Raw genomic sequence first — 14,911 nt, 5'->3', positions numbered from 1 at the left:
CAGGCTCCTCCGTCCATGTGATTTTCCAGGCAGGAGTACTGGAATGGGGTGCCATTGCCTTCTCCAAAGATCCTTACTAGCCATACAGAAAAATTCACAATCAAAACTTAGGACCCTTGACTGCTATTGGCCTGTTTCAATGTTCTAACTTTCTCAAGCAATTTGATGAATGAAAAGAGAATGGATAGTTATCAATGAGACTGAGGATATAGAGCCACAGATTAACATGAATTTGGCAAAATGGGGGGGAAAAAAACTGGGCCAATTTGAGCTTTCTGCAATTAGAAATATCTTAATCCAAGATCTTTTAACAAATATGCATCTTATTCTCATCCCCTGGTAAAACGAAGGTAAACTTACATACATTTGAAATGAACACAGATCATCTCCCAAGTTCAGATTCCCCAGATTCTTACAGCAACCCACCCTCAAAGCAACTGAGGTTTTAACAAGCACAACTCTGCAGTTTTGCGCCATGGCCTCACCGTGACATCCTGGAACTGAAGCCTCATGGTGGAGCCAGATGGCTGCGGACGACTGGTGATCTCCAAGATGGTTCTCAGCAGGATGTCCAGCAGGCTGGCCACTATCACATCTATTTCCTCCAGCACAGATTTTTCCTAAAGGAAAAAGAAATAATATGCTCAGGAAATTGTGGCCTAAAATAAGAGTCCTAACAAAGGACTGGAGCTCGTCAGTCCTGGACCTCTCCTAATTTATCTAAGTGAATGACCTTTCATAGAAAACAAAATGCACGGAGATGTTAACACTTTACCCAAGAGTATGTGACTTCGCAGTGCAGTGGGAACCTGGGATGCAAGTAAAAAGATGGGGTGATGGTCTGGAACATACCCCAAACTAATTCAGAACACCAGCTATGCCACTAACATGGTGTGTGTCTCTCTGTGAGTTAAGTTTGCCTCTCTGGGCCTGACAGTTCACTAAACATCCCTTTTGGTTTTAAGAGTTTGTAATCTTTTGATTTCAGATTGTGTTTACATTTACTCTTCTCATCACCGGAGCTGCATGGGTCATTTTCCAAAACTCCTAAGTGTAAATGACTATTCCTATAAAGTGATTTTTCAGTTCAGTTCAGTTGCTCAGTCGTGTCCGACTCTGCAACCCCATTAATTGCAGCACGCCAGGCCTCCCTGTCCATCACCAACTCCCGGAGTTCACTCAAACTCACGTCCATCAGGTCGGTGATGCCATCCAGCCATCTCATCCTCTGTTGTCCCCTTCTCCTCCTGCCCCCAATCCCTCCCAGCATCAGTCTTTTCCAATAAGTCAACTGTTCGCATGAGGTGGCCAAAGTACTGGAGTTTCAGCTTTAGCATCATTCCTTCCAAAGAACACCCAGGACTGATCTTTAGAATGGACTGGTTGGATCTCCTTGCAGTCCAAGGGACTCTCAAGAGTCTTCTCCAACACCACAGTTCAAAAGCATCAATTCTTTGGTGCTCAGCTTTCTTCACAGTCCAACTCTCACATCCATACATGACCACTGGAAAAACCATAGCCTTGACTAGATGGACCTTTGTTGGCAAAGTAATGTCTGTGCTTTTGAATATGCTATCTAGGTTGGTCATAACTTTCCTTTCAAGGATTAAGTGTCTTTTAATTTCATGGCTGCAATCACCATCTGCAGTGATTTGGGAGCCCCCAAAAATAAAGTCTGACACTGTTTCCACATCTATTTCCCATGAATGTAAAGATTAGCAAACAGCATTCAGTCTAAATGAATGATGCTAGTTACAGACTGGACTTAATGTCAGGGGCTGTGGTGGGACTGCTCTCCCAAAGCAAAATGAATACTATCTAAGCCCCAGAACTTGAGAGAGAGCAAAATTTTCTGCACTGACTAAAGGTACTGGATTTGAGTTCTTATTACACCTGCACCAGACAAAGGACCATGATGACAAATGCCTTGTGTAGCAAGAAGATTACTTTTGCAAAGAAAACTTTTAGAAAATATGAGTTTGAAGGACCCTTTTGGCTGGGATTTTATGATCAACTTTCTTATAATGGAAAGAAAACTACTAAAGATTTCCCCCCAGAACAGAGTTTCTGCTCTGACTTCCTTATCAGATAAGTGCAAAAATTGACCAAAACTTCAACAATGAAATAGGAGGGGAAAAAAATCATCTCTACTAACACCTGACATTTTTGGTTTTCTGCAGTAACCTTTTAAACTTACTTCTCACTCTCAGCAATGAGAGTTAGCAAAAGCATTCTCACTAGGCACGGTATAGCTGTACTTTAATGAACTGGGTGTGTAAAAACCAATGGTCCCTCCTATGCAGGTATCTCACACCATACTTTCAGACACAGAGTTTCTGGCCTTTTTCTCTCAAGGGCCAACTCTGTTCCCACCAAAGAACCAATGCTTTTGAAATGTGGTGCTGAAGAAGACTCTTGAGAGTCCTTTGGACAGCAAGGAGATCAAACTAGTCAACCTAAAGGAAATCAACCCTGAATACTCATTGGAAGGACTAAAGTTGAAGCTGAAGCTCCAATACTTTGGCCACCTGATGCAAAGAGCTGACTCACTGGAAAAGACCCTGATGCTGGGAAAGATCGAAGGCAGGAGGAGAAGGGGGTGACAGAGGATGAGACTGTTAGATAAGCATCACTGACTCAATAGACATGAGTCTGAGCAAACTCCGGTCGATGGTGAAGGACAGAGGAGCCTGGTGTGCTGCAGTCCATGGGGTCACAAAGACTTGATTTAGCAACTAAATAACAACAACTGTTCCCACAGTACTGGAGTCCTATGTCCAAGACTTCTACTGGGAGCACATGCCAGCTGACTGCAGAGCTCTTCAGAAGGTGATCATAACTCCAAGGGAAGGAAAATGGGGAAACGATAGCATGCTAGTAAGTGGGAGGCAGAGAAACAGGCATCCCAACATTCACTGCCAATCCTGCTTTGTAAACGTTGTTACGGATGAGGCTGCATAGTAAACAGGTGCAAACTGATGGAACTAAACTAGGACATCCTTCGCACATGGACTTCACACCAGACCTCTGAACCATGAGCATGCAGGGGGTTACCCCCATTTATAAGCAAGCATGCAATTTTTCTCTGTTGACACTGCATCGTCTAATACAAACTGCAATTCCTCAAGAGTTAGGAACATTGACAGGAATTCCTAGAGCCATGACAATGGAGTGATTAGTAATGGTTTTGGTGCAAGATACCACCAGGCCCCTGGGCCTCTCTTTAGCTTTCACTATCTGCACAGGGCTTGGCCCAAGGCCTGTGGCCAAGCTCTGACCATCATCATCCAGTCTTTCACTGAATGGGCCGAAACAGACTGTCTTTGCAAGCAATAATTTATTCTTGCCACAGAGGATTTATCAAGATTAAAGACACATGTGGGAGGCTTTGAGATTTCTAATTTTTCTCATTGGGTATTCAGTTCTTTCTTGAAATACAAGTTTAAGACACGCAGGTTATTTGGGGCTACAGCCATCCAACAAGGTTAAAAAAAAATTCCTTTAGAAGAAAAGTAAAAAGTCCAATATAGATGGACATGAAAGTGAGAGTCTCAAAGGATGATTCTTTGGTGTGCTTTCTCAGAAGACTTAACATTTTCTTTCCAGAAGCCATCTGATGGGTACTATATCCTATGACCTGTGTTTACTTACTGAGCTATTTTTCTTGATGAGACAAAATACGTTGCTAAGGATCCGTGCACACATGATCAGGTCCTTCTGCTCTTGCAAGTGCATGTGGAGGTGATGTAACACGACAGGTAAGAGAATGTACCGGGAATCTGGAGGGAGGAGAAGTATTAGTGTCACATTTAACAGGCCCATGCAAACCTCGTGCAAATCCTTATCTACTCTTTAATTTTAATTGCTAAATTATTAACACATATAGTTAGAAAAGTACTCGTTCTACAAAGTTAATACTGAAAAACAGTAGTCGCTTCTCCAACCCATGACTACTGGCCTTTCACTCTTTTATTGAAACAGGTTTTTTTTGTTTGTTTGTTTGTTTTTACTACCAAATACCTAAATAGCATGCTTTTCTTGCTATCTCCAGACTTTTCATTGAGATGGATCATCAACTCACTTCTGTTATGGTAGATGAGAATTTAGTTTTTTGTTTTGTTTTTTAGTTTTTAGTGTTTTGTTTTGTTTCTCTTTTTCTTCTCTTCAGCCTCTTAAAAGAGTTATATCACAATTTCTGGCTAAATTAACACTTTTCATTTCCTGCTATTCTGATTTCCAACCCTTTCTCCATGATCAGATTTTTGTTTTATTTTTGTTTTTCTTTCTGAAAGTTTTCAGGAATTCCTTGAAATTCAAAACTTTATGATCATATACTTTGTCGTGGCTCTTAAAATCTATAAACTTATGCCCTTTAGTTCTGGGAACTTGCCTTGAATTATTTCTAGTATTATTTCCTTCCTGCTACTGCTAGTTCTTCTCTCCTCTGTCTGGAACTTTGACTACATTCATGTCATGAATATCTTAAACTATCTTCTACTTTTCTTGAATATTTTTTCATATTTTTGATCTCTAATTTGTCATAAGTATTTGAAATAGTAAGGTGATAAGTAATCTAAAAATTGACTTATATGCAGTATATATCCCAATATTTTGAAAACGTAACAGTGAATATGCCTATTGTCCTTAAGGTTTATTTTTCAATGTGATGTCATGAACACAAAATTATTGCCTATCTTGGGCCCATAATGGGAATTTTATTTATAGGATGTGCCCACTTGCAAATACCCTAGCCTACCTTGCTTGGTTTTCTAAAAGATGTCATCTGTGAAACAATTCAAATGAATTAATTTTGGTTTATAAAAATCCATGTGTCTTATAGACAGTTTGTATAAGCTATAATCCCACCTCACTCATTCAAGGGAAAATGGATAAGCTAAATAACTCTATACCTATTAAAGAAACTCAACTTGCTATTAGGAGCATACAAGGAAAATTCCAGACCCAGGTGGCTTCTATGAGTTCTATGAAGCAATACGTAGAAGAAAGCATATCAAGTCTACATAAATCCTCCCAGAAAATAGAACAGGGAATACAATTAACTCATTTTATGAGGCCAGCATTATCTATGCCAAAATCAGTCAAAGACATTTTAAGACAAAACTACAGATTTGCTATCTCTCATCAATATAGATGCAAAAATTCTTATAAAATTTTAGCATAACACACATACAGTAATTAAATAGGTTTATCCTGGGAATGAACGATTGTTTTAACATTTGAAAGTCAATCAATCAGTGTGATTCACTATATTAGCAGATGTATGAAACATGTGAAAAATTCAGCATCCATTAATGATAAAAGGTGATAATTAAAGAATAATAGATAGTTTTCTCAAATTGATAAAGGGCCTTGATGAAATACCTACTGTTAGCTAACATAATAGTAAAAGATTGAATGCTTTGTCTTTAAGATCAAAAATAAAGCAAGGAAGGCCAATTTCACCAATTCAACACTGCACTGGATTCCTAGCCAGTATAATAAGGTATATCCATAGGGAAAAAATGTATGATCCTGTATCCTAATAAAAATTTTAAGTATTCACAATTCGGAAAGCGCCTTTATTGGTGTTTGCCTGACTTCTCTTGTTGTCTTCTTGATTTCTTTCAGTAGTGAGGTTGGCAGTTATATTTCTTTTAATGCCTGCCACCGGGCTACCAACACAATGAGGTGTGGCCTGAGGTTTACCATCAAAACAAACCACATAAGTCACAGTCATGCTTCACTTTCAGAAAATGAACACAAAGTGTTAAAATTCAGTAGAACTCATTGCAGGCTTCCTTGCAACAGGAAGCCTTACCAGGGAACTTCATTGAAACTGAAAGTGAAAGTCACTCTGTTCTGTCAGACTCTTTGCGATCCCATGGACTGTACTCCAAGCCGAAATACTGGAGTGGGTAGCCTTTCCCTTCTCCAGCTGATCTTCCCAATCCAGGAATGGAACCGGGGTCTCCTGCATTGCAGGTGGATTCTTTACCAGCTGAGTCACCATGGAAGCCCAAGAATACTGGAGTGGGTAGCCTATTCCTTCTCCTGGGGATCTTCTCAACCCAGGAATCAAACCAAGGTCTCCTGCATTGCAGGTGGATTCTTTACCAGCTGAGCTACCAGGGAAGCCCGATACTTATTTATAAAACAATTACTTGACAAAAAGAACCAAGAAAAGGAAACTGAAAGCTTAAATGACAGGAGTCACTGCCTAGTGATGCTTAATTAGAAAGGAAGATAAAGCTTGTCTGATATGTTCCTGCAGCCAGTGGGATTTGATTTCTAAAAATTCAATTTGCAACCAACTGTTAAGGAAATCTCTACCGCCAAAATGTAAGGCAGACAAATAATTGGTGTGTGGTGCGTGTAAAAAGAAATATATGAGTTGCCTGAAGATTTGCTGCTTCTCCATTACTAGGGCAATATTAGCCAATGCACATGATAGAATCGAGGGGTAAATGCCAAACGAGCTGACTGGTTAAAATGCTAATTCTTACCTTTAAAACAAAACACCTGGAGTCATCAAGAAGGCTCAAAAGAAAACAGAGAAAGGCTCAAAGAAAAAACAAAACCCAGACTTGAACATACAGTAAGTTTCTAAACAATAGAATCTGTTATGCAGGTTCTGTCCTTGAAAGGGTCAAATACTCAGATTCAGATTCTCAGATAAAGCTCACTGTATGGTGTGTATGGTGTGTCTTACTTTTTATTTTGTCTGTACACACTTGAAGAGATAAAGCCAGCTCCCATTAGCAATTCCAATAGGTGTGGGGCTAGGAAGAGGAAACAGCAGCTAAGAAATGCTGATAAACTTCCTTCTCGATGTTAATTTCAAGGAAAGTTCTCATCTTTGTTCCTCTAGCAACAAAGTTTTAATCATCTTTGTAGTCTTCTGTCTCCCAGTGAGTGAGGGCTGTGAGTCCTGTAGGGGCATGCAGGGTTACCAGCCACTTTCCACCAACTGTCCCAGTATAGGCTGGACGCCAGCACGACTCCCAAGCAGCTGCTCCATGGCAGCCTCAGGATGCGGAGATGGTACCCCAGGTGGGCAAGGGGTCCGGCTGTGGCACAGCTCTGAATGGAGCAGAGCCGCTGGACAAAAAGCCCTGCAATCAGAGCTGGTTTAGGCCTTTGTGATCCAAGATACCAGGAAATGAACGGTTAATGTCACAGACAGCAACAGAACCTGCAAACAAGCCCTTCAGACACTGTGGACAGAAAACGCTCAAAATGGACAGGACTGATGATGATTTAGGGGCTTCCTGCCATGCACACACAGTCAGTACCACACAGGTAGACAACAGCCCAGGGCTAGGGATCTCTGTGTGGCCCAGGTTTCTTATAGAGTGGTTTCAATCTCCCACCCTTAAAGCAAAATACTAAGGAATGCAGAGGAACCAGAGATCAAACACCAGCATACGCTAGATCATGGAGAAAGCAAGGGAGTTCCAGAAAAACATCTACTTCTGCTTCATGACTATGCTAAAGCCTTTGAGTGTGTGGATCACAACCAACTATGGAAAATTCTTAAAGAGACGGGAGTACCAGACCACCTTATCTGTCTCCTGAGAAACGGGTATACAAGTCAAGAAGCAAGTTAGAACCTGGCATAGAACAATTGACTGGTTCAAAATTCTGAAAGGTATATGACAAGGCTGCATATTGTCACCCTGCTTATTTAACTCATATGGATGTGTGAGCACCGAAGAATTGATACTTTTGAACTGTGGTGTTGGAGAAGACTCTTGAGAGTCCCTTGGACAGCAAGGAGATTAAACCAGTGAATCCTAAAGGAAATCAGTCCTGAATATTCATTGGAAGGACTGATGCTGAAGCTGAAACTGTAATAATTTGGCCACCTGATGCAAAGAACTGCCTCATTTGAAAAGATCCTGATGCTGGGAAAGATTGAAGGAAGGATGAGAAGGGGATGACAGAGGATGAGACAGTTGGATTGCATCACTGACTCAATGGATATGAGTTTGAATAAGCTCCAGGAGTTGGTAATGGACAGGGAGGCCTGGTGTGCTGCAGTCCATGGGGTCACAAAGAGTCGGACACGACTGAACGACTGAACAACAATTTCTGCTCCATCCTGATCCTGGTCATGACCTAGTACATAGCATTCATGAAGCATCTATCAAGTGTCTATTATGCAGCAGGCACTGTTATGGAAGCTAGAGATAAAACTGTCTTCAGGATAAATACAACCCATGTTATTTTAGGCTCTTATTCTGGGATGAGAGGGGAGAGACAGACTGGAAACAACTAAATCACCAGTTCTTCAGTTATTACAGATGTGTTAGGTTATCCAAGAAGTAAAAAGCCAAAGAATGAGACTGATGATGGGATGGGTGAGGCAGATAAGAGATTTCTTGAGAAAATGAGAGTTCAACTGAATTCTGAAGGGTAAAGATGGGTCAACTTGATTCAGAAAGGAACAGGAGAAAGTCGGTTCCAAGCAGAGTGAAGTAACACTGAGAGGGGACCAGGCAGGTGGGCAGGGCATTATCATTGTACTTTGAGGGGAAAAAGAGCATTCTTCGTTCCTGCAACTCCGTGCATCTTTACAAGGCCTGTCTGCTACAGTGTCAGCTGTGGTTAATAGAAAAGTTGTGAGCAAGTGGCATTTTCTAATGTGAAAGAAATTTAATTACAGTGCAAGAAAAGTCAATACTCAACTAGGCTTTACCTAAAGTTCAAAGAAAAGCTACAGGCACTCATCAACTGTAGTAAGATTTTATTCTTCAAGTCGTCAAATTAATAGATACACCATCACACATCCTTTTTTAATATTGTGGCCTAAAGTGGGGGGTGGGATGGACAGGTAGAGGCATTCATTCCCAGAATAAACTTTAAAAACAGTCTTATGGGGACTCTCCTGTGGTGGTCCAGTGGCTAAGACTCCATGGTCTCAGTGCAGGAGGCCCAAGTTTGATCCCTGCTCAGGGAACTAGATCTTGCATGCCACAACTGAGACTCAGTGCAGCCAAATATTAAAAATAACAACAACAAAGATGTCCTTAAAAAACTGTCTTATAGTCCACCTTCCTCCCTTTCTCCTTTACTTTTTCATTGCGGCCATCAAGTCCACAAACGAGCTAATAGGGAACTGGGGAGTTTCTGGCAAAAGGGAAAAAAAATGACTTCTGGGTACTTTCTTACGAAATCCCTGAGATGCCTGGCTTTTCAGTCTGTGGGAATAGGAGGTGGCACCAGCACGTTTCTCATCACTACACACTCCGTGCATTTATGCTCACCTCTATTATCTACACTGTGGTTTGCCTGAGAAACTGCTCAATTACCCCAAAGTAAAAACATGTATGACCTTATCTTAGCAAGCAAATAGCTCGGGAATGACCACAGACCTCTGCTGAACAAGTCAAGCACCAAGCGATGGGGCCCAGTGAAAACGGAGGCAAAACCACAGTCCCCCAGAGCCTGCCCTGTGGTCTGAGAAGACTCAACACCCACCTTCTCACTCCCACAACTTCAACTGCCACTCAGCCCCCATTCTCCATGCTTCTGCCTCCCCCTGCCTCAACCTTCATCCTTCAAATCTGCTCTTTACTCATGGCAAGCTGTCTTCTCCAACATCACTGAAACCTTTTCCTGGCCTTCAAAAAACAGGAAGAATAGAATTGTGGGGAGAAAAGGAAAAGTGAGCAGCTCAACTTTTATACCTTAAATAAGCCTGCCTGGACCCCGGATGATTCAGACGTGGAACAACAAGCTGCTTAAATTTCAAATCTGAGCGAAGTCTTTCAGGTCTGGTCAGCTGCCCTAGACTCTCACTTTGCGGGACTCTGCCTGGCTGTAGAATGCCTCCAGCCCTGAGGCTGCCCCTGCCCCTTAACTCAAGATGGCCTGAACCTTCCTACCACGTTTTTGTTGTTCCCTTCTGTGGTGTTGACCTTGTATGCCCCTCTTTGCCTTCTGTGAGTGTTAATTTCTAAGGTAAGCTCAACTGGAAGTATTCTGCAGCCATATTGCTTCCTTTGCATATCTCCTCCACTTTTTTTCTCTTTGAGGTTTGCACTGGTTAATTTTATATGTCAATTTGTGCCATGGGAGGTATTGGTTAAGTGGTATTTGGTTAAATGCTATCTTTGGTGTTACAGTGTATTTCTGGATAAGAATTATGTGTGATTTGGTAGGCTAAGTAAAGCAGACTGTCCTCCCCAACATGGGTGGGCCTCACCTAATCCATTGAAGCTCTGAATACAAGAAAAGGTGGAGTAAGGAAGAGTTTACTCTCTCTGCCTGTCATTCAGCTGAGATATCCACCTTCTCCTGCCTTCAGATTTAGACTGCAGTTTATACAAACACCTCTCCTGGTTTTTAGGCCTTGGAACTCAGACTGGAACTATGTCACCAACTTTGAATCTCCAGCTTGCTAACTGCAGATTTTGGGACTTCTCAGCCTCGACAAACACATAAGACAATTCCTTACAATAAAGCTACACACACACATACACACACACACATACACTATTGGGTCTACTTCTCTGGAGAAGCCTAATATAGGATTCTAGTACAAAGAAAACTTTCAGAACTTTCTATCTCTCCTAAGGAGCTTGTAACATCTACAGTCTTGTTCTCCAAAATATTTTGAAATCTATTTTCTTAAAGCATGGGCTGACTGTACTCTGTATGCCTTTCTGGCTAAAATGAATGCCCCAGAAAATGAAATCACTTTCTCAGATCCTTCTCACTTCTCTATCACTAACCAGTTCATCTTTGTTGATCAGAATTCAGCTCAGAGTAGCAATTATCTCTGCCATACTCAGTGTTCTGAGAAATGGAACTGTCATTAAGGCCATCAAGAATTAAATACTTTGTCTTCAGCTGAATACATAGCCAGTTGATACCCTGTAATGTACTTATCCCTATTTTATTTTCCCCTGTTCAGATTTATAATTTTAATCAGCAAAGTGTCATTTGTAACTTCCATCTGGCCAAGATGTGTGTACTCATATAACTGTAGGATTTCATGTTCCATTTATTTTACTTCAGTAAGTACTTCTACTTACTGAATTTATTTTAATTCAGACTCCTGAGTGTTTTTGCCTTTCATATATGGAGCTACCATCACACTGCTTTTAAACTGTTCATTTTACCCCTATGTAGTAGGCAGAATAAATTGTTCCCCTCAAAGACATCTACATCTTAATTCTCAGAACCTGTGAATATGTTATGTGAATAGATTATGTTAAAGAGATTTTTCAGAAATGATTAAAATAAGGATGCTGAGCTGGGGAGATTATCCTGAATTATCTAGGTGGGACCCATGTAAACATAGAGGTCCTTACAAGTGAAAGCAGCAAGACAGAGTCAGAGATGTGAAGATGCTAGACTGCTGGCCTTAAAGATGAAGGAGGCAGGAATGTAGGTAGCCTCTAGAAGCTGTCAGAGGCAAGAAAACAAATTATTCCCCAGACACTACACAAAGGAATGTTGCTCCATCCACACCCTGATTTTAGGCCAGTGAGAAGCCTTTTGGACTTCTGCCCTATAGAAATGTAACATAAGAAATTTGAGTTACATTAATCTACTAAGTTTGTGGTAGTCACTGTGGTACCAGCAGGAAACTAACAGGTCAAAGTTTATCTAAAACATGAATCTGATTTCACCATAGTTTGGTGATGCTATTCATGGTTTTTCCTTATTGTTGTTGTTATGATTCCTGGGTAATTTTTTTTTTTACCACTAGTGCCACCTGGAAAGCTCAGCGAGTCACTAAACAGCAAGCTAATCCCATCTTCCTGGGGGCACTGATGGAAGTCAGGCCTCTTACTAGCATCTGTGCGTGTGCCTCAATGTGATCCATTGATCAGGAGTCACTTTGTTTCTCAGAAGTTTATACTGCTAAGTCATTTCAGTGTGTCCGACTCTGTGCGACCCCATAGATGGCAGCCCACCAGGCTCCCCCGTCCCTGGGATTCTCCAGGCAAGAACACTGGAGTGGGCTGCCATTTCCTTCTCCAATGCATGCAAGTGAAAAGTGAAAGGGAAGTTGCTCAGTTGTGTCCGACCCTCAGCGACCCCATGGACTGCAGCCCACCAGGTTCCTCCATCCATGGGATTTTCCAGGCAAGAGTACTGGAGTGGGGTGCCATTGCCTTCTCTGATGTTTCCCCATAATTACCCTCCACGAGGAGTGTCCCACAGAATAAGTGAAGCAGGCTTCCCCTCCCCCTCTTCCACATCACTAATCCCCAGCACTGGCTCCGAGTCTCTCCTCTAGGTCACGAGCACAGGCCTTTCAGGGTCCACGTTCCCTGGGTCTCTTTAGTCCTTCTATTCTGGCCCCAGTAAATAATCTCATCACCTCTGACAGAGACCCAGTATGATTTCTCTACCATCTCCTGAGCATCAGTAATCAACAGGGAACTGAGTCCACAGACAGAACACATCTCCCAGGGGCAATAACGAACAAAAATAATTTCCTTACATTTAGAAATGGTTTTCATTATCTATGTTGCTCTTTTTGTGTCAGACTTTAACCTAACAAAGAATTATCTAGCCAGTAAGAGAGAAATATGGTAAAAATCACCAATTCCTCTGTTAGGAGAATAAACTCTTCTTAGTTTGGTAATTGATATTGACAGAATTGATATTCTAGTCAAATTTGGATGTCTAGTTGGGACCGTCATCCTTTCTACTTCATATCGCCTATTCTTCACCCTCAAGGAAGCTCTAATCATTGCAGCAGAGCCCTAGGGATCTGAGGGGTACAGTCTGAAAACCACTACAAGAAGCATCTTTCTTTCCAGGATGAGATGTGTTTTCATGGGGAGAAATCAGAAGGCTGAAGCCTCTTTCACATTGAAACATTGTTATCTCAGAAAAAAATCAGAAACATACTAACAGTCTATCAACAGGAGAAAAGATAAATTAACCACAATATACAAAGATTCATTGGACTACTATATAACAGTAAAAAAGAACAAGAGCTATATCTAATAGCATGGAAGAATTAAAAAGTGCAATATTAATCAAAAAGAAGCACTCTACAGAATGACATTAAATATAATATTATATAAAGACTAAAAGATTAAAAAATTTTGAAAAGGTAAAGAATGATATGTTTTTATAGCTACAGAATAAAGACACAGAAAATAGAACCGAATCTGATAGTGGAAACATATATGAAGGAAATGAGTATATACAAGAGGGCCTATTTCTATTTAAGACAGATCTCTTAAAAGATCTAAGGTAAATATCTCCCATTGTTGAGATTTATTATGCTATAGTCTGTTTCTATGTTTAAAGCATTTCACAATAAAATAATGTAAAAAAGGTTTCTTAACTATATTTAGTCCTATTTCAAAAATACAACACACACATATATGTATTCATGTGAAAAGAGATTTCTCAAAATATAATTTTTTAAAGTTTTTGATTCAGTGATAATGATAGAAACTTTTAAAAATAAAATTTAAAATGAGACTAGCATTTTATTATTAAAAAAAAAAAAAACTAGAGGAAAACAAAATGTGCTTCCCTCATAGCTCAGTCGGTAAAGAATCTGCCTGCAATGCAGGAGACCTGGGTTTGATTCCTGGGTTGGGAAGATCCCCTGGAGAAAGAAATGGCAACCCACTCCAGTATTCTTGCCTGGAAAATTCCGTGGACAGAGGAGCCTGGTGGGCTACCATCCATGGGGTTGCAAGAGTCAGACATGACTTAGCGACTAAACCAAAAAAAGATTATGACAAAATCAACTTAGCAAGTAGTCACTTGCTATTAGGATAAAATATATAAAAAAATGACAACACACTGAAACTTTCGCCCACTTTCAGAACAAATTGATGGAAAACTTTTAAGGACAAATGAGATAAACAAACAAGGATTATAGCAGGTTCCTGTAAGCATCTCTGAAAAGAAAAATTTTCAATTTTGTTGAACGTTAAAAGAAAAAAAAATCTACAGCAAGGAAAAAAGCATGCCCTACACTAAAACTTGTTGTGATCTGAATTAACAATTTAATTATTAGGATTTTCATTCTTTCCAGAAATAAAGTTTTAAGAGCCATACTTTTGTGTCTGACTATTTGATAAACTTACTCTCCCATCCAAATACACAATGCTTCTGAGAAAGAAGTCTTTAGTTTCTTTTTTAAATTGCTTCTGCTGACCTATGACTAGAAAATGTAAGTAATGGCTTTCTAGAGACACTGTTTCATCTGAGAGACCCAACACCTTACCTGGGTTGGTATAGAGCTGGCTTTCCACAGTCTTGCCAATGCACTGCAGTTTAACGGCCTGCAGGGCATCATCCACATGCACGATGGTCGGCAGACTGCCCAGGGTGTCCTGGACCAAGTTGGCCACCTCCCGGACGTCAAAGAGCTTCAACAGCTCCGAATACACAGCTGGGAAGGAGCTCAGAAACACAGCCTTTAAAAGAAGAAATTTAAGTCAATTCCCAGATATGCCCTGAAAAATCAGCTATAAAAACGTCAGTGAGTTTAAGACTGTGACAAATATTTTTAAATGGTAGGAAATAGAATGTCGAATGCTTCTTCTACCTAAATCTAAAAAGACTAAAAGGGCAAAATTTAGGGGAAAAAGGTATACCAAAACAGAGCAATTTTTCAAAACATGCAAAGGTACAACATAGTAAAAACTGGGAAATCCTGTAAAACAACTGACATTAGCAAAGTGATGGACAAAACCCCCACAGATTCAGCAGAAGGCAGCGTGATCAAATGGAAGGAATACTCAGCCAAGACCTGGATTGTAATTATTTATGTTTCATTCTTTTTGGAGAAGGTTTCTGAAGTGCTCATTTAAATCTCATTTACCTTTAAGAAGCCAAACACATTAATTCCCTAAAACACTCAATTTATGATTAAAGAAAAAACAAAGAACACCAGAAAGCATCAGAAGACCTAGATTAT

At 40.5% G+C, this 14,911-nt stretch overlaps 1 protein-coding gene across 4 annotated transcripts in view; it reads right to left on the bottom strand.

Moving 5' to 3' along the window:
* The window catches only part of DOCK4 (dedicator of cytokinesis 4), a 479,778-nt gene that overhangs the window by 128,215 nt on the left and 336,652 nt on the right, over positions 1–14,911 (bottom strand). For all 4 annotated transcript variants that reach the window (XM_059885863.1, XM_059885865.1, XM_059885864.1 and 1 more), the window contains exons 23-25: positions 14,216–14,408; positions 3,652–3,779; positions 486–620 (exon numbers count right to left, since the gene is read on the bottom strand). In XM_059885863.1, coding sequence (XP_059741846.1) covers positions 486–620; positions 3,652–3,779; positions 14,216–14,408 — 456 coding nt within the window. The remainder of the gene's footprint in view (positions 1–485; positions 621–3,651; positions 3,780–14,215; positions 14,409–14,911) is intronic.

Source organism: Bos taurus, chromosome 4 (genome assembly GCF_002263795.3).
Source record: "Bos taurus isolate L1 Dominette 01449 registration number 42190680 breed Hereford chromosome 4, ARS-UCD2.0, whole genome shotgun sequence".
Lineage (NCBI taxonomy): Eukaryota > Metazoa > Chordata > Mammalia > Artiodactyla > Bovidae > Bos > Bos taurus.
Note: the sequence above shows the minus strand (reverse complement) of the source record. Positions and strands in the feature narration are given on the sequence as shown.